The following is a 26410-nucleotide window of genomic DNA, read 5'->3' as shown; positions in this document are numbered from 1 at the left end:
TGGCATCTTCCCAACTGTGTGAGTTTTGCCATGCTTTCAAGTTTGAAATTCCTGCTCCTGCCCTGCCAAACTAATTACTTCAGTTTGGTTTGTTTGGATTTTAAGTTACAGTTTGTGCGTACCTTGTTTCAGACTGAATTTTCAACAGTCAAAGGCTGTTCCTGGGAGAGTTTTTCTCCAGCGCGAAGGTAACCTGGACATTGGGGGCAAGGTTGGAGATAATAAAGGAACTCTTATTGCTTATCTGACTGTGTTGCCTTTGTGCCACACCCCGGGTCATCACACTACTTGTATATGAAGCTCTCTCTTTGTATGAATATAATTGATATACCTATAAGGTTCACATTTTCCTTGTATTACTCTTTTGATACTTTGCATGGATCCATTGCTATTGATGAAGAAATGAATGATTATCAAGTTCCAATGAGATCTATTTCCAAGGTTAATCAAATGATACATTTATCTACATGGATATGAAAACAAGACATCTCAGTTTCTAAGGTAAAACTAAATTCTCTAAACTCTCGCCAAGAAATGTTTCTATCTTTGAAAATCGAATGGAACTCAAACATTCTCTGTATCTAGCTCTTGAAATATAATTTCACAAATACCTCAGTCTACATCTCATTTAAGCTACCAGGATTTAACAGAAAAGTGCATTAATCCTCAACCACTAGATTGGGATTGTTTGTCTAGCTGTTCTGAAAAGCTTTCTGAAATTTAGCATGAAGCATTAAATAAAGTCCTCTGGTTTTTCTTTCAAGCAGAATGGAAGTATATGCATTATTCTTTCTTGGCCAGAAAAATGAAAATCTCTCACACATCTGTTTTCTAGCCACCTTCCTTCATGCTGGATTTGTTTATTTAGTTATCTTCATCTAGGCTGTACTGGACTAGGTTTTTCTGTCAAGCCTTCTTTAGTTTATTTTTGATATTGTGTGAGCCTCAACATAATTTGTTTGTTCCCAGCACATTTTGAATCTGTGATCTTATAAGTCTTTGCACCAAATTTGCATTGCATAACAGTTCTTGTTTATGGAGGCTTGCAAATGAGGTTTTTACTGTTAAACTGCCCTCCTTATATACACAGTTGGAAGGGGAGGGGTCCAAAAAATAAAATGTCCCATTACTGTATATTTTATTTTCATACAAAAATCTTAAGGAGGAAATGGCTGAGTAGTTGCTAATAAATACATAACATACATACATACATACATACATACATACATACATTAATATATTTTGTTCTATAATATAATATAAGTTTATTAGTATATAGGTCCATTCACAAAGGAAAGGAGTATTTTTATTTGTCCTTAAACTATTAGCTATAATTTGATCAGACTTATTTAGAAGTATGAAAACAATAAATTTAATACAGTTCAGTCAGTTACAATAAAGCAAAGCTGTCTGTTATTATTTATCAGAAAGCAAAAACTAGATTTAAAAAATAATGTTATCTCTTTTGGCTCATTAAAATGTAGAAACCTAAAGCTAAACTATGGTCCCAACTTTGATAAAAACAAAATATTTTTTACTTCAGTGATGCAACAGAAGACAAATAAACAAGCTAAATTTGATACCCTCTATTCTCTTTTGGAAAATAATGAAATGACATACCTACTGTATGCTAAAACTGTTTGGTGTTTTCAGATAATATGACTGAGCAAAAAAAAAAAATGTTAAAATTTCCTCTATATAGTTTGCTACATTTGAGAGCTATACTTTTTTATAATTAAAAAATCCAGGACAAGGAATACATCTGCCGAAATGAAATACTTTAAAAAATAAGGAAAAACAAGAATATTACTTAAATACAAACTAGTAATATTTGGAAAAAAATGATCCATTTACTAAAGAGTGGTTTTTAGAATTTTTAGTTACTAATGTTTACATTTGTTTCAGAAAAAAATTGTATATGTAATACAGAATTGTGAAATAAAACCATACTGTGTTTATAAAATAAACACTGGAAAACTAGCACAGCTTTTTTCTTCACACAGGAGGCATTTTTATTTTATTTTATTTGCCTTCCCCACAAATTTCCACAAATTTCCACTTTTCCTTCTTTCCGTGAGATGAGGATGTGACCTGCTTCAGACAGTACTCTGGAAATGGGATGCTAGTGGTGCAGAGAAAAATAAGACTTAATGAAAAAAAAATTTTTTTTTCTTAAACATTAGCCCTACTCAGCATGATACAGGAAATGTTTTTGAGACCAGTCTAACATAAATTTATGCCTCTCATAGGTAGCCTAAATGGATTATACTCTTTAATTCAGATTTTGTCTATTTGGAGTATTCTAGAATCTTTTCACAACCTATATTAAAATTTTTGCCCTTCCCTCTAAAAGATGTGGGAAGTTTAGTGTTTTCAGTAAATTTTGGTGTCCCTAAAGAAGGAATGGCTAATGAATAACTATTTTGGATATGCAGTACTGTAAGGTTTATTAACTACATCATCAAATAGAAGTTCAAGACATAGATTTTCCTAGTCTGTAATAGAAGTTCTCTGTTTCAAGACTCTTTTTACCTTGGATATTCTGACAAAGTCATATCTACCAAGTAATATCCCTACTATTTAGGCCCTTGGGTTGCTTAATGAATGAAATAAGTTCTGTGCAAGGCACTTTAAAAGATTCTGGACATACTTCCCTGAATAAGCTGCTGAGAATTATGACAATAGGCAACATCCAATATACAAGCGACTATACAGTATATAAATAAATAAGTGTAATAAGATATATTAATTCCAAGACAAGATGAGAATGAGATGGTGAATCCTATGTAATAGATCCCTATGTAACTTGTTGACATTGGGATTATAAATATTTATTCAAATGCTCAGATTATAGCTAAATAAAGGAAATAACCTTTCACACAGAACCAGACAAATATGCTTATCAACAAGTAGCCCTCCACTCTAAGAATGGAGAAACTTTCTCATTTGTGATTCACGGTAGGCATGCAGATCTCAGGAACTAATTTAAAGCATTTTCATTATGGTTTTCTTCTCTGAAATGTGAATTATCCTGTTCAGTGTGAAAGACTGCCTCTGATTGCTTTGAGATGCAAAATTAAACTATCCTAACCGGACTATTTAATTAATCATTTTATAAGAGTGTCTTCATTTATACTTTCAACTCTGAATGTTCATTCTAACATGAGCACTGTTCTAAAAGCCATTTTTGAATCTATGTCAAGCTATTTTTCTGCAAACCTGATTTCCCAGTTATACCAACTTATGCTTTGGCAAGTTTGAAGAACTTGCACAATGTCCATGAGGGCTAGTTATGGTCCTATACTAAGTAATAGTCAAATCCAACTTCTATGATTCATTCCAAAATAAATATTATGTTCCATAAAGCCCAGGAGTTAGACCTTCCTAATTTTTTTCCAGTTCTTCATATTATAAGGATGTAAATCATAGGTTTAAAGCAATATATATATATATATATATTACTCAGATGTCTAGATGCCCTGATATGTTTTGTCTTGCATATGTTTCATCCTTTCTAAACCATGTGGAACCCCAAATCCATGATTAGAGAAAGACTGCATAACTGTGATTCAGTCCTAGCAGAAGTAATAGCAATTAGATTTATGTACCGCTGCTCCATAATGCTTTATAGAACTCACTAAGCGGTATACAAATCTGTATATTTCCCCCAACAATCTGGATCCTCATTTTACTGATTTCGGAAAGGCAGAAGGCTGAGTAAACCTTGAGCTTTGTCAGGATCGAACTCAATGCTGCAGAGTACTGCACTCTAACCACTCAAAAACCAGGCTTTTACCCTGATGTTTTCAGTTGAACCTTGCACCTGACTTTAATGAACAACCATAAGCTTCCTTCGAAATTAATTGAGTTCATTAGGTTCCTGGGCAGTTAATAAAATAGGACCAGCCTGCATGTGACAAGGAGCAGTTACAGAGTATTCGCAGGCAAACAAAAGTAAACTAATCATATCAAGGGGGGATTAATAATCCAAATCATGTCATTATTGTCCCCTCATAGAAACCAGATCCAGCATGTGCTTATCCATATATTTTGAACCCTTGATGACATGGATCACATCCATGGCTGGCATCTTGGCCATAAATTCCTGAGCTGTCACTGACTGCAGCTCCAGAGAAGGCAAGCTGAAATGCCCCATGACAATAAACTTATGGGACTCCATTGACAAACGAGCAACAAAGTGCAAAAATTTAAGTAGAGGAAGCTGCTATGCATCTAGGAACTGTTGCATTATATTGTTAGTTGCTGGTTAGAATATCCCAGTAGGCTCATTTTGATTTTATGCTGTCATAGATTAATATATTTTCCTCCTACAGCATATTTAATTCCATGGTCAAGCACAAATCGCAGCCCTCTAGTGGTGCTAGTTAGCACATTAGCAGTCAGTTTGTAAATTATAATATAATTTACACATTTGAATTAGGAACTTTTGAGTTCAATTTAATTTATAAACCTTGAAATCGGAAAGGTTCATCTTTAGATAAACTCTGCTCTGCTTATAAACTGGCAATGATATTGGTTTCCTTTACAGGATGATTTTAAAAAAGACAAAAAAAACATTTAAGTGGATTTTTTGCTACAACAAAAAATGAGTCAGACTGTCTTTCTTTTGCTCCATATAACCACAAAACAGACATGTATATACAGATATTTTAATTATTTTATTTATCAAAGGTATATAGCCTACGGGCTCTGCCATGCATTCAACTGTATTTTTGTTGCAATGCCAAAATGTGCTAGAAACATTTTAAACAACTGTCTTTAAGAGTAAATCTGATCCAACATGATGGTACCTATCTTTTTAACCCTATGATCTTTAAAAAACAACAACTTTAATTTGTACCTATCACACTCTGCTTGTTTTCAGCTGGCTGTTTCGGAGCTGATAGTACCCTTATAATCTTCTTTGAAGCATTTAGTAAAAATGTTGCCTTTATAAGGGGATTTAAGACTGTTCATGTCACATTTTAATGGACAAGAGTGGCATAATTACACTGATGGAAATTGCTATTACACTTCACCCTATTCATCTTTCAAAATGGGGGAGACAGAGGATGAAACTGGGTTTTCCCTGAGAAATAAATTGTTTAAAATGTAGAAAGTATATTTTTGTGCAGTGCTCAAAATGAGTTGCTTCCATTTGAAATGAAGTCAGGCCCAGTTATTACTGTTGAAATGAAGTGAGTGGTATGAGGTTCTCTTGAAAGAATCAGTGCAATATTCCAATACATTTAACACTATTTCCAGCACTGCTATATTTCTTTCTACTGCTACCTTATATACTTGCATACAGAGCAGTAAATTTTCCAGAAGTATCATCAATTGCCTTAAGAATAAAAGAGTGAATGTCTTCCAACCCTTCTGGTTAATAACATTAATTACATATTTCCCCTTGACTTATACACAAGCTCGTTTTAACTAAAATAACTCTTTAAAGAAAAATAAACTTTTCTTCTAAAATTGCAGATGGAAAAATGCGATTAGGCATCAAATATATATTACCTCAGCATGTATTCAGATACTGTTAAAATAAATTGTTCTCTTTCAAGTAAAACTAAGGCTTATTCATTCATACATGATGATGGAGGGTGGAGAGCTATCCCAAAAGGTTTGGGGAAGAATTAACCTGTTGTAAGTTCAAATACTAACTTTATTTAAAATTCATTTATTTTACAAACATGGCAAACTAACCTCCAGGAGAATATAAAAGAAATGGATCAACACGGATTTCACTTTCAGATATACTTTAGAAGAAGCAGTTGTGTTTCTAATCTGGTGATGAGAACAATAAACTGTTCAGGGAATAGCTTTATTATATGGTTTGCACATTTTGAACGAACAGAAATGGGGAATTTGTGGCTCCACAGAGGCAATTTTATCACCCCAGGCCATTATCCATGTTCTTTTGGATTAATGAAATTGGACATCCAATGACAGTCTCTGGAGGACAAGATTTCTGCCTTTGCTTGAGCTAACAGAACTGCAGGAAAAAGTCAAAATATGTATTGCTGGTTAAAGTTGCCAAAATGTTTCATCCCACCCCCCTGTTATTTGTGGTAGATACAATAGTACTAGGAAACTGTTTTTAGACAGGAAATGTAGACTTTGCTTAATCTTGGTTATAGATGATATGTAAGCATCTCTCTCTAAACGTGCAAAAGAGTCTACTGTTTCCAATGGTTTTATTTGTTGGTTAGTATACTTGTTTCAGAGTGAAATACTGGTTCTTGTTGTACTACATTTTGTTGTGAAATGCGTCTAACCACCCAAGTACAAATAATAATACTTACCAAGAAGCATAGGTTGGTATGCAATGTTGCAAGAACACCAGACAAAGAAATAAAAAAGGCATTGGAAGAATACCTGAAGGACAGTGAAGAATATGCAATGAAGTAGTACACCATGAAAGCTTACTGAATATCAAAGAGACCAGAATGACCTACAAGAAAGACCAAATAAAGTGTAGAAAAGAGATATGGCAAAGTGAAGTATTACATGGCCACTACATTAAAAAAAACTACCAGGCAAAGCCAATAACAACAAAACCTGGCAATGGCTAAAAGGAGGAAAGTTGAAGAAAGTGATGTGGGGGAGGGAGTTGATGGTAGTGTTGGAGAGGGCAGGGAGGGAGAGAGAGAGGAATTATTGGAGTGAATGTGATCTGTGTGTGGATGGATGAGAAAGAGGATTTGGAGCAGGAGCCTGATACCGAATTGTGAAGTTGGATTGCATTTGGAACTCAGACTCTTCAAGAGTTTGTTTTTTTTAATAGCTTTACTACCCTAGTTTATTTCTGTGCTTGGTTGTGCTCATGTTGGCAGGCATTGTATGAATGAGCGTTCTCACAGCAGTGATTTGTTATAGTCCCTTCTGATTAAATAATTCCTGATTCTGTACTTCATGTGAGTAGCTCTCTCAATATGAATGCCATTCTGTGGCAATACATCTTAAATAGTAACAAGGGAGTTAACCACAATTAATCTCCTTGTAATGAATTCACTGAGAGCTAAGTTAGACATTGCTAATGGGCAGAAATTACTCATTCTTTCTTCTCCCACTAGACAGGGGAAAGAGTGAATCCTTTTTTTTTTTAGCAAAAAGTCACCCTGTGAGGGATGGTGACTCAGAAAAGGAGAGAAAAAGCTGACATTGTTGAGATGGCAGTAAGGGTTGTTTTTTTAAATAGTCTGATTGAATCGGGAATCTGTTGAACTATTAATTGTGAGAACTTCCCTCACATGGTCAATCACCTTGTTCAATACAAAAGCTCTAAAAACATCATGGTTATAATCCAAATTCACCAAACTATTACCTAACCACACAGATTAAATTCATAAAAAATACAAGGCTGAAATATAATTGGCTAATTTGTGATTCAATATATCCTGTGAACCAGCCACCATATTTCCAAAGATGAGAAAATGAACCTCAGGTCTGAATTTGTAAATCTGAATGTTTGTCTATCATAAGTGCAATTACAATTTTTAAAACAGTTTCAGGGAAGTCCCTTTTCACTATTGTTCAAACCAAAAATTAATACAAAACATTGTATTAAAATGTAGATATGACTTCATATAAATATTGAGTAAGCTTTCAAATTTGGTCAGTTGTTAAGCTCTTAGGATTTACAGAAGTGACAGGAAAAAAATAGGTTTTAGTGAATGAGTAGGCAGAATAAGTTATTAACAGGGATATCACAAAAGAGATGTTGGCTCTTGGCTGTTTACTTTGTTATTTACTCTATTTTTACAACTGGTATTAGACTTGTACTTATGAGATACACTGATGTTCAAAAATTCCATGGGGCCATTTTCTACTCAAGCTTATTGTCCAATCAATTGAAAACTATTTCTGCCTTTAAATAGAGCAATAGATTTGTTTTTTTGTTTTTGTTTATCTAAATTTGCTCCACCGTCAACTCACTCTGGTGACTAGCAACATTAAAGACAAAGGAATACAAATAGTAAAAATCAGAAAAGAAAAATGACACCACAGAATAAGGAAAAGATCTTTAAGATCTTTGTATAGGTCAGCAGGATTGTCAAAATTTTGATCTCAAAGATGTGGGTGTTCTGCATAGCAATAGAGAAGGCGTGTTTAATGCAATTGGCCCTATCCATGAAGGACTTTGCATTTGACAATCCAGCACCTTGAACTGTATTTAGAAGTCTACCAATAACTAGTATAACTCATGTAAGAGTGGAATTACATGGACATACCCTAATGTTTTCCCCCAACTAATTATATTACTAGATTCTGGATCATATATAACTTCTGAGTAGTCTTCAGGAACAGCCTTATCCACAGCACAACACAATAATTCAAACAAGAAGTCACCAAGGAATAGTAACCTTGAATAGGGCCCCCATTACAAAAATGGGCATAATTGGTATACAAATGAATTTGTGCTAAAATCTTCTCAGATATGGCTGCCCTTGCTCCTCAGCTGGGAGCCACGAGTCCAGGAGTGTCCCCTAATTGTACACCAGTTCTGATCAGAGCAGCACCGCCCTCTCCACTATTAAGGATGGAAAGTATCCAGGATCTTGTAGCCCTCAAACTCCAGCCACTCCATCTTACCTGTTCCTTCCCATCCAGACCTCCCAAAACTTCCAGATATAATCCTGAATTTTACTGAACATTTTTTTAAAAATAATTTCCCTCCCTTGTTAAAGGTTTTGGTTTGAATGGAAAAAATATTAAAGCTATGTAGTGAAAAGTCCTGAACAAAGAAATATATCTATGGGGAACAGGGAAAATCATAAAAAAAAATGCATTTGGAAAATGATGCCATTAATGATAAATGATTAGAGTTTAAAGCCAGTGGGAAGACACAAAGTGATACATATGTTTGAAATTAGAGCCAACTTTCAATAAACTGATGCTGAACTTTTCAGTTAAGGTTACAGAGAGAAATGTAGAAAAGCTAGTTCTTAAAGGAGGATTTGGGGATCACGTATAGCACAAAGAGAAACATAAAAATGGCAAATACCATTTGGAATTAGTCTTAAAAAGCAAAATGATTTCTGCAATTATAAACACTATTAATAGGTGTAACACTTATAGGCTAAAATGTTAGGAAAACGTCTATCAAATGCAGATTCATTAAATTAACATTAAGCACAGATCTCTAGGTGAATCTTAAAGTTACTATTATGTTTCTTCCAGACAGTATTTTCTCTTTGTTTGTTTGTTTGATTGTTTGTTTTCTGATATTTTTACAAGGAGGATATGTTATTCTTTTATGTACAGTTTATCTTAATCATTTTCACTGATCCCATAAATTTTAGCAACTCTGTACAAAATCATTTTTTTTTCAAAAATTGCATGAAATAGTTGGAAGAAAAAAAATACCTTTGCTTAAACTTTTAAAAGCCTGGCATGCTTGTGGTACTACATACTTGGTATGCTGGCTTCAACTTTCTCTGGCATCTCCTGGACTATTCATCTGAATTTTACTTCTTCATATTGTAAATCCAGAAAACAGAAAAGCAAGCTGTGTTGGAGTTTCTGCAGCTGTGTGCTTAAAAATATTTAATGGCAACACTCAGGCAAGGAAAGGGGAGTTACCACCTTTGCTCACATTCAGATTTATACAGCCATAAATTTCACTGGCTAAAACCAGTGTCCAAAATAATTCATGATGACATCTTTTTACATCTTGTGTGTGCCTATGTGTACCTCAGTGTTCCAACAATTTCATAAAAAACGGTTAATCTTTGCAAGGATTAAATTTAGTGTTCTGTTTTTCAAAAGGGCAACAGTCTTACTGAAATTTCACAAGATTCTGAGTAGACTGCCTAAATAAGTACATTTGAGCTAAAGAAGAGTTTGGCGTCAGTGAATTACTTACGGCCTTCTAAAGATTTCTTTTCATGCTTTGCCAGAGCCCCAAGTACAACAAATATGCATTGCTACCATTAAAAACAACTTGACAACACGCAATAGACTTTGGATGATTTGATGCACAAAGTCTTAAGGAACAAGCAAGCATAATGGGAACTATGTATAACCCCAAAAGCAGAAGGAAGGTAAAACTCCTGGTAATTTCTGAAGTGGTCTAGTAGGTTAGCCTAAATGTCATTAATTGGAAGACTATGGTTACTGACACACTACATGCAAATTAGGCAGAGGCCACTTTTTGTAAAGAAGATCTGTTTTGAAAGAGATCCTTTGAGGCATAGAATTGTAGAAAAAGATGTATTGGAGATAGCTTGTTTTTTAAGTAAGAGGTTGGCGTTTTTTTATCGTCCTTAAATGTGAACTTATTTAATTCTATGTTTTAAAAATGTGTAATGTCCCTTTTAAACTTTGCAGGAAATTGAAATGCAGTTCTCCAATTTAAAAGGAAACAAAGTAGTAGACAAATTATAGGTAATCCTCAACTTACCACCACAATTGAGCCAAACATTTTTATTGCTAAGTGAGACAATTGTTAAGTGAGTTTTGCCCCATTTTACAACCTTCCTTGCCACAGTTGTTAAATGAATCATTGTAGTTGTTAAGTTAGTAGCATAGTTATTAAGTGAATCTGGCTTCCCCATTGACTTAGCTAGTCAGAAGATCACAAAAAGTTAGCCAGTTTCTTCCTGGTAGCTATGCTGCTCGGTAACAATGGGATTTCTTCTTGTTTCATCATGGATGGATGGATGGATGGATGGATGGATAGATAGATAGATAGATAGATAGATAGATAGATAGATATAGATAGATATAAGATATAGATAGATATAAGATATAGATACACACACACACACACGTACACACATTTATATTTCGAGAACTGTATACTTTCGTTCTATGATTAAACATTTCTCTTGTCCTTTCAGACAAAGCAATATAGTTGAGTTCCCTAAGGATCCTTATTTATCTATTGTCTTGTTCATATTGGTCACCATTGCTCTTCCAGGCCTCAATAACCCTTAAAATATCTTTCAGGTTCTAATGTATATTTCCGAATCTATAAGCCCTGGTTCTTCCACAGACATTTGTTTGAGTTTAGCAGAACCACTCATCATTTATTTCATTTCCTCTAAAAAGTAAAAACAAGAAAAAAAAGTTCAATGTCAATTTGTGGTCATACATTCTCCTACAAAGCATAATGCTTAGTAATTTTGCAACTGCAACGTATTTTTTTTAAAAAAGCAACTCAATTTGAAACATTTTGGTTTCCATGAAAAACCATATAGTCATTCACTGATTATAGCGATAACGTGAATAGTCAATGCTATAATCTTCCTACATCACATAGGAGAGGTTAATGGATTAGCTAACTAATACCATCAAAAAAATGTTGCAATGTACTAATAACCAATATCACCATGACTAAAACAAAGCTACTTTCTAAGTTCAGCTTTCATAGCCAAATGTGTCCAGGATGCGATGGAGGGAAATGATGGCGAGGGTTAGGACAAATAATATAATCCCTTCTCAAAAGTTCTGTAGGAAAAAAATTTCCCAGGCTTTCTACATGGAGAATTTCCCACAATTTAATTGAGCTTTAGGGTAATATGCCATCTAGTGGCTCCTAATAATTTGAAGTTCCTAATAGTGATTGATCACCACCCAATCTGGAGAGAGAGAGAATGGGGGGGAGGGGGGAGAGAGGGGGAGAAAGAGAGGGAGTGTGTCAGTTAGTGGTCAGAAGTCATTTGTGGAACCATTTTGAATAGTGTATTTGAACAGTGGAGGAAGAAAAGTACAAGTTGATGAATCTACATGCTTTGTTTTCTTTTGATTTTTAATTTTCCTGCTATAAATGTAGATCATAGATAGCTGCACATTTATCATATGAATTGTATGTGCAATTTTCCTTACTGTGTACACTTTTTGCAAGCAAATTAACTGATCGCATTTTAAAACAACTTTTATAGTTATATATCTGTTTGTGAAAATGTTTTTCTAATAGGCTTTCCTTTCAAATTGGTGAGCTATTTTGAAAAATTCATTTAAATTCTAAATCCAAACAGATCTCATTGTATATCCTCCCTTAGAGCTCTCTCTATAAACTTTCTGTACATTCAAAATCACATTCTGTCAAAACTGATCTCACAAAGGGTGGCAATTAAGGTTTATTTATATGTGTTTACATACAATGAGTAAATTGGTCTAAGCCTTCCTGTTAACCTAATTTAGATTTGTGTAATTAAGTACACTTCAAAAATGCCAGAACAAGACCAAATATCAAGGAAAATGTTTTGACCAAATTCTGCTTTCTCTCCACTATCTTCACTTATTCTGACTGTAAATGTCAAGTCATTTAGAGTATACTGTGTGCTTTTTGAATCACTTCAAATATTAATTTCATCCACTGTAAAACAACAACAACAACAGGCAGTCTGTCCAAAAGTCTACAAAATCTCGATAAGGCTTTTTTTCCTGCCTTCTGAAAGACAACAAACTAAATTTAATGCTTAGAAATGTTCGATTGCAGTGTGTGAGTATAGAAAGCTAGACATATCCATAGAGGAAGTAAACCAGGTTTCAATGTAAATACTTCCTGAATAATCATCTTGTGGTTACTTGATTTTCAGAGTTTTTCAAATTCAGCTCACTCTTAGACAGAATGATAGTAGAAGAATATCCACTTTTTATGACTTTCATATCAGCTTTCTAAACAGATGTTCTAATTGTTGAGTCCCGCCAGCGACTGCAGAAGATTCAGACAGTGAGGAGGTTGGGGAGAAACCAGTCCTGGAGTCTGGGGAAGGCTCTGACGAGTGCTCTGCATCAAAGGCAGGGAAGGGGCCAGGGCTATCTGACAGTTATCAGCTGCCTTTGGAGTCGGACATCAGTGAGGCAGAAGAACAGCTGGAGACTGTTCCCAGTATGCACATGCACAGAGCTGCCAGAAGAAGGGAACAGTTAAGAACAAGGGTCAACTTGGAAGTAAAGCCACAAGTGGACAGTGAATGGCCCCTCCCAGAGGGAATAAAAGAGGAGCAAAAGGGGAGTGGGGAGCAGGAGACAATTAGTTCATTTGGGTGAAGATCTGTTCCTGCATTCTTGCCAAATATTGTCTGCTACAGTGTGGCATCTAAAAGATATCGGCCTGGCAACTCTCCAAGCCTGATAAAGGTCTGTAATTGTGAAATATCTTGAAAGACTGTTGGCCCGGACTTTGCTGGAGAGGAATTCACTGTAAACTAAATAAAAGGAGTTTATCGGGACAAGGAGTCGTGCTTCGTGCTGTTGGGGAAGCCTAAGTCAGAAAACTAATCTTTGTGAGCAAAAGTAAATGCCTGGTACATAAGAGCCAGTAAAGTTGTTAGAAGAATCTGTTGTGATTAAAGAGAAATAGATATTTATGCAAATGTCCTCATGTTCAGTGGAAAGATTGGTTTAAAGTTGCTGTCATTGCCATTCACTTTGAGCCAGTCTGATGTAGTGGTTAGGGTATCATACTAGAAACCAAGAAACCAAGTTCTAGTCCTGCCTTCAGAATAAAGCCAGCTTGGTGATCTTGAGAACATGAAAACAGTCATGGTAAACCATTTCTGAAAAAATTTGCCAGGAAAACTGCAGGAACTTGTCCAGCAGTCTCCAAGAATTGGAGAAAAAAATAAGTTACCATTCACTGTAATTAGCACATTTTGCCCGTACATACTTCTCACAGTTCAGATCTGATGCTGTCTTATGACGAAGATGAAAGATCATACGTGTTAACCTGATGAGAAATTACATGCTTTATCATATATTACGTTTTCCATCTGCACAAAGGTAGCATATGGCTCCACATCTTCCTATAAAACAAGAAAACATTTTGAGAAGAAAAGGCATTACATCTTTTGAATATAGTTTTAAATTTAAAAAAGGAAGCATTAATAACCCTGTCTATTTTTTAAATTTTATTCTATTTACATTGTTTATATTTCATTTATACCTGATGGGAAAAATATGGCATACTGCAAATCACATTTACATGGTTGGATTTTTGCATTACATAACACACTGAGATACTAATCAGTATAATTGGTTACTGAATCCATGTTTATAACACAAGTGACATTTTGGCTTCTCATTAAACATCCCACAGCCCTACAAAACTACACCCCCATACCTTATGTACAAGCAGTTATGTTACTGTACATATTGTGGGTAATAGCATACAAATTTCAATTTTGCTTCCTTCCTTCCTTTTTTTTTTTAACCAAAAGAGGCTTATTTTTTCTTTCATTCCTTTTTAATCCTAGCATTCTCAGATCTAAAAGCAATTTTGTTTGGAAAATTTGAAAGTATAGCTACTCTGAAACTGAGTTGTAGAGGACTTTGAAAATGGCACCTTACTAGAAGATACTGAAATATATTTTAAACGTAAAAGGTCTTCAGAATGTTCTTTTCTGTCACAGAGCTTTGTGTTACTAATGGCAGATTAACTAGAGTGGATGGTAAGCCTGGAGGAATAGGGAGGATCATTTGGGAATTAGAGACAAAAGTTAAGCCATAGATTCCTGAGCTGTGACCCTTTGCTTATTATCTAATATTGTAACTTGGTTCATTTAAAGTAAAAGTAGACCATAATTCTTTTTCTCTTTTCCCTCTTAGGGAGATGGTGCGTGTGTTTTTTATTTATTTATTTGTTTATTATTTATAAAAAGAGCAAAAATGTCAATGTCTATATAAACAGTGTGGGTATAGTTATTTTGAGTAATAATCATCATCATAACAATAGCATTTATCATATTAGTAGTCATCATATAGTAACAATGATACATCATCATAACATCGATAATAAACATATAGTGACAATATTGCTTATTTATATATTTAGTAAACCGTTTTTACAAAGTTAGTCATTCTCTTGTATTTTTAAAAAATCTAACTTCTGTTTCTGTGTGTATTTTATTTTGGAAGACAGCCCAGTCATCTAATTGAGTCCAGTATTACCATGTTAGAAACAAGTTTTATGTTTTTTTTTCATTTTTGATATGGAGAAAAGGGGAAAATTACAGCAATAGCACTTATATATCACTCCAAGGTGCTTTGCAGCATTCTCTGAGCAGTTTGGGGGCACTATGTCAGCATATTGTCCCCCAAAATCTGGGTCCTCATTTTACTGACCTTGGAAGGATAGAAGATTGGATCATCTCGAACCCTGTCAGGATTGAACTCCAGACTGTGGGCAAAGTTAGTCTGAAATTCTGTATTCTAACCACTGTACCACCAGGGCTCATTTATGTGTATGATTGATAACATGATTAAAACATTGGAGAATAGATTTATGTATGTACTGTGCCCACCAGTTTTGACTTACTGTGGTTCTCCTTTTCTAATAGAATACAGTTTTCATTGTTATGGCAGTGATAAATAAGAAATTTGGTTGCAATAGCTAATTGCTATTGTGGCATACTTTAAGCATAAGTTGTGGTAAAAGTGACAATGTTGATTTAATAACTAAACTGAAAAAAGCTGAATCCAGCATTCAGAGTTGATCAGGAAGGAAGTAGATATATTGAAGAAACTTCAACACATAACACTAATTAAGTGAATTAAAGCAGCATCTTAACAGCTTTCATGTACTAATTTCATGTTATTATTCTGCATTACATTTATAGCTTGTTCAAACTGTTTATTATTCCCTTTTTATATGCTGAGATGTAAAAATTAAATTGGGTTCCATATTCAAATACTGTCCTGCTGGTTGAAGACATATTATTAGGATAACTATCTGATTTGCTTTTTGTTTGTTGTAAAGGGCATTACTACTGATAATTGGTGATTATTAGTTATTAATGAGCAGGAAACCAGTGATTATTGATGAACAGGAAAACACTGGATGCAAGAACTTCCAAATTGGATGGAGAGAGAAAGGAGAAAAGTCAGTAAGAATCAAGACTGATATTTCATTGTCTACAATGAAAGAGTTAAAAGCTATTCTTTCAAATCAGATGGAGATTCTTGAAAGTAAAACAAATAAAAATGATGGCATTATCCAACAAAAATTGAAGCAAAGAAATGCAAAAACTGTTTATCGCAAACAAGGAAATACAGATATTTAATTACAAGAAGATTTTGGAAGGAAAAGCTTATTTGGTGATATGAAAAGGCAAAATGTAAAAATTATTTGAATTTTGATGGAGATGAATTACAATGATTCAAAAAATGTTTAGAATTAATTCCATTGTAGACCAAAGAGGAAATTTACATTTTTAATAAATAAAATGGCTGAAATGGCAAACTATTTGGTTAAGAATGAAAATATTGAAATTATTATCATGTGCTTAAAAAATAACATGTGCTTAAGAAACAAAGACTTAACATTCTTGACATCATATTTATAAAGCATAAACAAAAGTCTATGGCTACATTCCATTTGAAAGTATTTACGATGGGAGAAAAGTATTCATTTATTCAAGGAAAGATGCTAAACAGCAGGGAGCAACCTCAAAATCCCAATAAGCAAAATCAAGCTTATATAACTGTAATCTATAAAATACTCAAACTGTAAATTAAGGATGACATGGCTAAAACTAAGACATCAATAAATATTAATAACTTGAACAATTCATTTCACAGGAAGCTGATTCTTTTAAAGATTGCTATTGATTATTCAGCGTTGATTACTTGTTGCACTTATTTCCTTTATGAAACTTAGGCTGACAAGGCATATCAGATTCTGTATTTAAATTTGAAAGATGTTACAAGAATTAATAAAGGATATTTCGTTAAAAAGGAAGGAAGAATGGGAGAGAATATTAGGAAGAATGTTTAAAAGACAGCTAATAAACAAGGCAAAATAATTAAGTCTATTGTTTACTAAAATAACTGTAAGCTTGGGTCTTGTTGTTGCTTTGGAAAGGGCATTATCTTGCCAAATACTTGTTTCTGACTGGTGCCTACACTCCAGTACAAGTAGTTCTTGACTTACAACCACAATTGAATTTATGTTGCTAGATGACAAATTTGTTAAATGAGTTTTGCCCCATTTTACGACTTTTCTTGCCACATTTGTTAACTGAATCACTGCAGTTGTTAATAACACAAATGTTAAGCGAATATGGTTTCCTTACTGATTTTTCTTATCAGGAGGTTGCAAAAGATGATCACATGACCCTAGAACACTGCAGCCATAAATATGGGTCAGTTGTCAAGCATCCAAATATAAATAATATGATCATGAGGATGCTGCAATGATCAAAAGTATGAAAAATGGTCGTCAGTCATTTTTTAGTGGCTGTTGTAACTTCGAATGGTCACTAAATGAAGTGTTGTAAGTCGAGGACTAACTGTACATCTCTGACTCAGAAAAGGAGTTTGCATCTTAAGCCTTACAGCTTCCTTTCTTGTATCTCACCGTCAGTGGTTCTTCAGATAAGGCCTTTGAGACTACAAGTATTCTCTTGACTGAAACTGTATTGCTTGCAACTCACAGAACTGGATGTGACTCAGCATCTCCAGGCTTGGGTATTAGACGTGGTTGCCTACTGCCTGCCATAACTAGGGAATGGCACTTTGTTTTCAAGCCAAGAGTCATTTTTATCTGTTAAACTGCATTGCTAGACATTGTATTCCAAAAAGATGGCTAGGTCAAAGCATAAACAAATTGTGATTGAGATTACTTTACAATAAATCTAAGTACTGAAATTAATTAATAAATTCTTAAAGATATTTAATAGTTTTCTCCCCTGCATCTTAATATGATGACAATCCCCCAACAGTTATTGTGAACTTTACAATGCCAACAATCTTTTTAAAAAATAAAATAAAATAAAGGCTGGTTTGAAACAGATCAATTATTGTTTACTTGGTCTTACCTGGATGCTTTGTCCTGAAATTGTTTCTATATTTGTAGTTGCATTGATTTTTCTTTTGCTGCTATGACAGGAGGAGGAAGGAAAATAATCAGATCTCCTTCTCTCAATAAATGCCACGGCAAATGAATTTTGTTAAATAAAAAAATGCCATTTAAAATGCATTTCACTTATAACCAAGTATCTTTTCAGTTTAAGCATCCTTTCCTCATAAGAAAAGATGCAAAGGTTGCAGAATTAAAATGAAGGGACAGTTTACCACTTCCTTTGTAGATCTGAGTTCTAACTCCTGCTCTAAAATTACCCTCATTCTGCCATAACTCCTCCCCCTTTTGCTTTTACCCTCATTTTACATTTCATTGCACAAACAACACAGCAACATTTCAATGAAATGGTTTCACTACTGCAGTAGTACACCGAGCTGATGCTCATGGTGTTCCGGCAGTGTCTGCAAGGGGGTGGGGGAAGACCAGGCAGAGTGACATGATGCAAGCCCTGCCCCTTTTGTGTGGGTTCTAAAGGGGGAGGGGCTTATTGCAATGCTCTGCCTGCCATCTTGCCAATGCCTCTACTCCCACAAATGTTGCCGTGACCAACTCTGATAAATAATGAAAGAACCATGAGATGATTTAAGTTAAAACCTAGTATACTTACCTTCCACAGAACCTCCAGAGATAGATGGAAAGTGAAAATCCAAGTATTCCCAAAAGACCAGTAAGACAGCTATAGAGAATTATCATGATATAACTTTCCTTTTTTTCATTTTCATCTGAGAATTTATAAAGTGTGAGAAATAATAAGTAGGAGAGATTAAAGCCCTAATATATTAAATAAACCAAAAGGTGTCAGAAAAGAAAATAGAATGACTAATTATAATTTAGGTATATTCCTAGACAGATTTGTGTTTTCTAATTAAAAAGTTATTTAAAACTTTGTATACAAAGTCACACAAGACTTTGTATTCATTGTGAAATCTTTATTGCTTTAAGCTATAGGAAGTCATGGCAATAAATACAAATAGGAATGCAAATATCCAACCTTTCCACAAAAGTAATTGGAATTTTCAGTCTGTGCAATTTAGGCAAAGATGGAATCACTATCTAGCCACCCTCACTGTTTAAAGAAAATATTAAAAAGTATTTCTAGTATTAAGAGCATTCATTATTATTTCTAACTTACTTTCTGAAATAATTTCATAACTAGTACCTAAATCAATAGTTTAATAATAAGCACACCCTTTCCTCAATTCCCATGGCTTAATCAATTGACACAAAAATAACTAGAGAAAAATGGAAGTCTGTTTTATTAACATGCAAAAATGATTGAAGGAGGATCAGTCCAGTTAGAGAAAAACCATAGCCCAGTAGTAGACCGTGTGTGATGATAGGAAAGACCCTAAAAACCTTTCTCCATCACAGTAAACAGCACTGAGCTAAATAAGCCTGATATATTATTTAAAATGTCAGCAAAGAACAGAGACGTCCAGATTACTATAAACTGAATGTGACTTGGCAAGTGAAACTGATGATTAAATTTTACCTGATTGAGTTAAGATAAGTGATGTTCCCCAAGTTGGATGGGAGATGACGCATGTAAGCTTATCCCTATTAACATTTTTCATATTATATGTACTGGTGACGGTCTTTGTGCCATTTGGAAATATTTCAGTCACATTTTGAGAGTCTCCTGGTGGATTCCAGGATATCCCTGCAGCTGGTTTTCCTGCAGTGGCCTTGCACACAGCAGTGCCATTGGCATGAGTCAAGGATACTTGTGGAGATACTGAAATGAAATGAGACATATAAGAAATAATTAATTACATTTATCAAGCTAGCACCCATTTAATGTGAAAGACATCTTATTATCAGATTTCCAGTCACATTTGCTAATCAGTAAGCACAAGAGAGAATAAAACAGGAAAATACCCATTTATTTTCCAAGGAATGCACCAAATAACCTTGAGAAGTAGGGGTTATTACAAAAAACATGTATTTGAGCAATCAGAATTGCAGAGTTGAAAGGGATCTTGTAGGTCATCTAGTCTAATCCCCTGCTCAAGCAGGGGACTATACCATTTCTGACAAGTGGCTGTCTAGTCTCTTCTTGAAAGCCTCCAGTGCAGAGGTGGTATTCAGCAAGTTCTGACTGGTTCTGGAAAACCGATAGGGGAAATTTTGAGTAGTTCGGAATATCACCTCTGACTGGCCCAGCCCCCATTTCTTCTCTGCCTTCCAAGTCCCAGCTGATCAGCTGGGTCTTCTTTTGTTGCCCTGTACAGGAGAACGGAGCTAGAAAGCAGGTTAGTGGGGTGGGGAGAAAATGGGGATTTTACAGTATCCTTCCCCTGGAGTGGGGTGGGAATGGAGATTTTATAGTATCCTTCTCCTGCCACACCCGTCAACCCACACCCATCAAACCACGCCCGGCAAGCCATGCCCACCAAGCCACGCCCATCTATTCTCTGCCTTCTAAGTCCCAACTAATCAGCTGGGTCTTCTTTTGTTGCCCTATACAGGAGAACGGAGCTGGAAAGCAGGTTAGTGGAGTGGGGTGGGAATGGGGATTTTACAGTATCCTTCCCCTGCCACACCCGCCAAGCCATGCCCACAGAACTGGTAGTAAAAAATTTTTGAATCCCACCACTGTTCCAGTGATTAAGCACACACAATTTCTGAAGGCACTAAATTGGTTGATTGTTCTGTCAGAGAATTTCTCCTTATTTCTAGGTTGAATCTCTCCTTGATTAGTTTCCATCCATTGTTCCTTGTCTGGCCTTTGGGTGCTTTGGAAAATAGGTTGTCCCCCTCCTCTCCTTCTCTTCACTAGATTAGCCATTCCCAGTTCTTGCAACTGTTCTTTATATGTTTAAGCTTCCAGGCCCCTAATCATCTTTGTTGCTCCTCTGCATTCTTTCTAGAATCTCAACATATTTTTAATAGTGTGGTGACCAAAACTGGATGCAGTATTCTAGGTGTGGCCTTACAATCAATAATATATACACTCATGTTGCTGCCACATACTTAGTTTTGGATGAGTTTTTCTTTTCTTAGCTTGGTTTTCTGTCTGTGAATATACAAAAAAGTATGTGTTTCCTTCCTCCTTTCCATCCCCTCCTCTTATCAAGTTTTCCATTCTTGCAACATCACAAATTAATCATCAGTCAACCCTGTGTTAATCCCCTTGATCAATTGCAGCGCTGATAATAAAATTGCTTTATTGCTCATAAAAACCATCACGGAAAGCCTCTCCCCAGATAGTTGAAGGAAAATAGCACGAGAAAAGATGGTTTGGAGGTTTTACCAAATGTTCCATGTTTAAGCATTGCATGAGCAATAAAAGAATAATATCTGTGGGGTCTAGCCTTGCTTCAGGAAATTATAGACTGATAAATATAAAAGCTTTATGATCCCATATTCTACTGAATCCATGCTGTACCAAAATATTCTAAGAATACCTAGAGGAATTGGAATGGTACAGCAAGATTGGAACACTGATAGCATTGCTCTAATATCTCAGAGGCTGCTTCAAAGAAGAGGGAGCCAAGCTATTATCCAAAGCACCTGAGGGCAGAACAAGAAGCAATAGACGGAAGCTAATCAAGAAGAGAAGCAACCTAGAATTAAGCAGACGTTTCCTGACAGAACAATTAATCAGTGGAACAACTTGCCTCCAGAAGTTGTAAATGCTCCAACACTGGAAGTTTTTAAGAAGAGATTAGATAACCATTTGTCTGAAATGGTATAGGGTTTCCTGCCTAAGCAGGGGGTTGGACTAGAAGAACTCCAAGATCCCTTCCAACTATTCTATTCTATTCTATTCTATTCTATTCTATTCTATTCTATTCTATTCAGCGTGGTTAACATCTGTTGAAGAGTTATAGGAATATTGCATGTATGTATGTGTGTATGTATGTGTGTATGTATGTTAACATTTGAAAAATATGGAAGATCAAACTTTAAATTCTTTATGTTTTCAAAAATTAGCAATTCATTTTGCCAGGTGTTTAAATTAAGATAATAATTCAGAATAAAGTAAATAAATACTTCATAACAATCTGCAGTTATTCCTTCCCACTTCTGAAAGCAGAAGAATAGTGGAAGTTTCCTAGAAAATGCCTGGAAATGGGATGGCTGACTGCAAACATTAGCAATAAATGTAAACAAAGACTGTTGAAACACCTGAGAGAAGCCTACCATAATAAATGCCATCTTAGATTAATAATGCTGAAGGTACCACTGTGCCTTAAGCACATTAATAAAACAGGATATTACAAGAACAGGTACAAGCAAATGTATTAATCATAAAAATATATTTTATAAGTTTGCATTTTAATATTATAAACTGTTTTGAGATATCCTGAAAAATTACGTAAATGTATGAAAAAGGAATAGTTTTGAGTATAACAATCCAAGACAATAATTTTAAATATGTTGTTTCTTACCTGATAAAGATAGTTCATATTCATGATTTAACATTCCTTTAGCAGTAGCAATGAAACATCTATATATTCCTTCACTGGACGTTTGAAATGATTTTATCCGAACAGCAGAATCTTCTTCTGGTCTAGATACCCAATCCATGATGTCCTTACTGCAGTTTCTGGCTATGGTATTATTCTCTCTCTTAAATGATAAATGGCAATGTAGTCCACTGTTAAAGTTCACCTTCCATACTGTCAGATTATATCGTTCTGGAGGACAATGCAATTCAATAGTTGTTCCAAGTATTGCATATTTACTGAATTTATCTAGAAAGATATAGAGAGAAATGTTATCAAGAATTATTATAGATAAACAGGAGGTAAGGGAGATGTTGCAGACTAACTTGGCCTGGTAGTATCCACAAAAGATAATTTTAAAATATGATTTTGCTACTAGCATAGCAACATTTATTCACTTAAGGGTACCAATAGGCTAATATTTATTTGCTTGTTTATTAAATTGATTTATATGGCCACCCATTTAACAAATGAAATTCTGAGTGGCTAGCAACACATTTAAAAACAATGGTTAACAAATGGCCTAATCCTCCAGTGACCTCTGAGAACCCAATGTGTTATACCCTATCAGTATAAACTAAATTATGAAAAACATAGAAAAATATGAAAAGTATGAAAAGAGAAATTTAAAAAAAGAAACAGAAATCAAACTAATGTGAACTTACCTTAAACCATTCACTATACTTCTGTCCACTTTTCTATGCCTGCAAAACACGCTTGCTTCTATCAAATTGATGCACTGATTCACTCATAGCCATTTTCTACATTAGCCTTCTCACTCCTCTTTTTCTGAGGATCTCACCTACTCTATCCAATCATGGTTTTCTCCATCAGCCCCTTTTCTCAATCCATTCATTCTTCCCTCATTCATTTGCTTTCAAGTTCAATTATCAATCAATCCCTTTATACGGCCAAACTACTTGAATGTACTTCTTTTGTATTGGTCACTCACTTTTGTATCATTCAGCACACATTTATTTATGATATTACATCTTCTAGTTTTACCATATAACTAATTTTTCACCATCTATATATAACTTCCAAGTATCATTTCCTGTCAGAGACAATGGCCTTTGATGCAATGTGTCTAAAATTTCCTAAATATCATTCAGGTTTTCAGTAACAAACTTATTATCTTCATATAAGAGCACACACATTTCTTTTCATGAGGTCAGGAAAGCTGGAGCCAGAATGTGTTGTTTATCAATGATGCAACCTCTCTCCAGAAGTAAGGCTCATAATAGCTTTCCAAAAATCATCAAAGGCTAAACTTATACAGAGCATCTACAGGATATAATATTTCATCATCACCTCTTTTTAATTAGTTTTTTTAATTTTTATTGTGACTATTATTTTAAGACTTTTTTAGTTCTTTATGTTACAAAGGATGGGGCGTAATTTCTTATTTTTTTATCACAGTTGTTTTATTATTTGGTTTTGATTATGAACGATGTTTTTATTGTGTGCTATTTTGTTGTAATGTAAACCAATGGATGTTGGGATGATTTAGTGGCCTATGCATTCAATAAATATTCTCCTAACATTTTCCACAAACATTTATTTATTTATTTATTTATTTATTTTTATTGGAATTTATTTATTGGAATTTGATATCAAAAATAAGAGAGTAAAAATACAATGATAGGGACAATAGGCACGTTAGTGCACATATGCATGCCCTCTCTACTGTACATTCTTTATACATTTATCAATAAATAAATTAAAAACTAAGTTGGACTAGAAAATCCCCAAGGTCTTTTGCAATTCTTTTATTCCTACTTTTTTATAGCATGGGTTGGTTCAATAACTATCTTAACAAACGAAACAGAATATTTAACATAGAACAGCATGCTTGGCCTGCTAAATTAATAAATTTTGCATTACCTCCTACAAGCAGAATAGCATCCTTGAAGAACATCTTTGATCTCAATAAAATGTTTGTAAAATATCACACTCTTTTGAACAATTTCTCCTGATAGGGATAGCCCTATAAAACTGATAATATGAAAGCATAAATTTATACTGTTTACCGTAATGTCCAAGTTATACTACAAAACTGAATAAATTATTGATTATGCAAGCAGCATTCAGAAACTTATTTAACAAGGCACCTAAGGACAAATTTGAAAGTGGCTTCCAGAATCATTCAACTGGATATTGTAGGTTTTACATTAAATCGTCATGCATCATTAGGCATGTATACATAGCGATGCAAAGTCAATATGGCATGGGGTTTAGATTACAGCTAAGGTGATACTTTTTAATTGCTCATTGTAAAGTTCATAGCATAAACTGGCCATTTCCCATCTATTAACATAGTCTGGATGACTGCGGATATAAAATGTGTGAAGGAAGAACAATATGTACAATTCTGAACTCTGAGAGAATGATGGAATAAAAATATAAACAAACAGTAATATAAAAAATAATGAAGAAGTAAAATAAATTACTAAATTTATATATTACTATAACCTAGAATGTCTCTTCCTTTCAACATAATAAAGCAAGGGCCATTGCTTTAGGAACGTAGGTGTTGACAACTACTTACAAAATGTTCTTTAAAATTTGTTTAAATGTATCCCAGATCTTTTGCTAAATATCTTACTCCTTTGCAAAACAGAGAAGCAATATTCCAGGGAAAGACAACATTTTTACTTATTTTAACATGTTGAACTTACCAGATACTGCCATGGTCATCATAATAGTGAGAAGGATCCCAGCACCCCAAATCTTCATAATAAAATCACTGCATTTTGCTTTCATGGTTCACACAATTGTTTCTCTATTTGACCCATTCTATTATACAACTATTTATTGTTCTAATCAGCATCTTTTGGTGAACATTTTTAAAATTCCAGATGGCATTTCTCCTACTTTTAACATCCTTTCATTTCTGCAGCAACTGATTAACAATTTTGCTTCTGTCAACTGCCTTTGTACTGTGCAAGACTTCCTGTGCTTACAGTCAAAATGTGATCACTGAGGAAACTGATCAAGCATTTTTCTTATTTGTTCCCCAAACAAAGCTGCTGTCTTGTGAAGATAAGTTTTTCCAATAAAATTCAAAGAAAAAGAAGAAGGCGGCTAGCTGAACCCAGGCACTGTCTCAGAACAGTCTGCTTCAAACTTCTCTATTTGATCTATTTGATCTCCACAAAAATTTTCTATCATTCTTTTCATGTAAATTGAAAAGCTGTTACATAAGAAATTGGCTATGGCTGAATACATAAAAACATAGAAATCAATCATAAATTTACTACCCATTTTAAAAAAACATTAGAACAATAGAAAACAACTTAAACCAAACAGATGGGGAAGCCCAATATTCTCAAATTTTGATGAATGACTTGATTTACTGCCCCTACAATTAGGCAGAGTTAGCAAAATCTTCAGGCAAACTGATGCTTGAGGGCAGAAATAGCAAAGCCCTCTAAGGCTATTTCTCCTGAGCTTGTCTTCTCTGTTAAAGAGAGGAGCAGGAGAAGCTACACGACGTGCTCTAAGCTCCCTAGACTAGCTTGCTGCCTTGGGTGTGATGAAAGATGTTATGGATGGTAAAAATACCATACCATCAATTGTCTTAATCAAAATTGTCACTGTTGATCCCCTCCCCCCATCTTTACAGTGTAGTAAAAAAAAAATGGTTAACTGAACTTCTTCTTAAAGGAAAATAATAATGATCTAACTTCGAAACAAAATATATGGGACACATTAAAGGCATTTATAAGAGGAATAACAATCTCTTACAATGCTATGAGAAATAAAAGAAAGTATGCCCAACAAAGTAACTTACAACAAGAAATTAAGGATTTAGAAACCCAATTACAAAAGAACCCCAAAAACCAAAGAATACAGAACCAGTTAATAACAACTAAACACAAACTAAATTTACTGGAACAAGAAAAATTGGAGATTAGTCTGAAAATGACTAAACAAATCTACTTTGAGCATGCAAACAAGCCAGGGAGATGGTTAGCCCACAAACTTAAGAAAACGAAAGAAAAAAGATTGATACACCAATTAATGGATGAGGGGGGCAATATGCAAGAGGAGATAGAGAAGAAAAAATGGTTAACTTTTTAAAAAATCTTCAAGTTTCCCCAGTACAATATTTTGTAGTTTATGAACAAAAACTTGAAGTAGG

General features: G+C 34.4%; 1 protein-coding gene across 4 annotated transcripts; it reads right to left on the bottom strand.

Annotated features, from left to right (window-relative positions):
• Window positions 1–1335: 1335 nt before the first annotated feature.
• On the bottom strand, window positions 1336–25342 carry CD200R1 (CD200 receptor 1). Of its 4 annotated transcripts, none has more exons than XM_087937301.1 (6): window positions 24945–25342; window positions 22210–22515; window positions 19308–19550; window positions 18423–18537; window positions 17772–17829; window positions 1336–2122 (listed from the first exon to the last, which is right to left on the bottom strand). In XM_087937301.1, the coding sequence occupies exons 1-6, from the start codon at window positions 25027–25029 to the stop codon at window positions 2018–2020; spliced, it is 912 nt and encodes a 303-aa protein (XP_087793427.1). In that variant the 5' UTR covers window positions 25030–25342; the 3' UTR covers window positions 1336–2017. The 4 variants fall into 4 exon arrangements, with proteins under 4 accessions (XP_087793427.1, XP_087793426.1, XP_026564544.1 ...); XM_087937300.1 differs by having other exon boundaries at window positions 17772–17832; window positions 24945–25341; XM_026708759.2 differs by lacking the exon at window positions 1336–2122 and adding an exon at window positions 10417–13760.
• Between the last annotated feature and the right edge of the window lie 1068 nt (window positions 25343–26410).

The sequence above is a fragment of the Pseudonaja textilis genome, chromosome 7 (genome assembly GCF_049901715.1).
Source record: "Pseudonaja textilis isolate UNSWEBS1 chromosome 7, rPseTex1.2, whole genome shotgun sequence".
Classification (NCBI taxonomy): Eukaryota; Metazoa; Chordata; class Lepidosauria; order Squamata; family Elapidae; genus Pseudonaja; species Pseudonaja textilis.
Note: the sequence above shows the minus strand (reverse complement) of the source record. Positions and strands in the feature narration are given on the sequence as shown.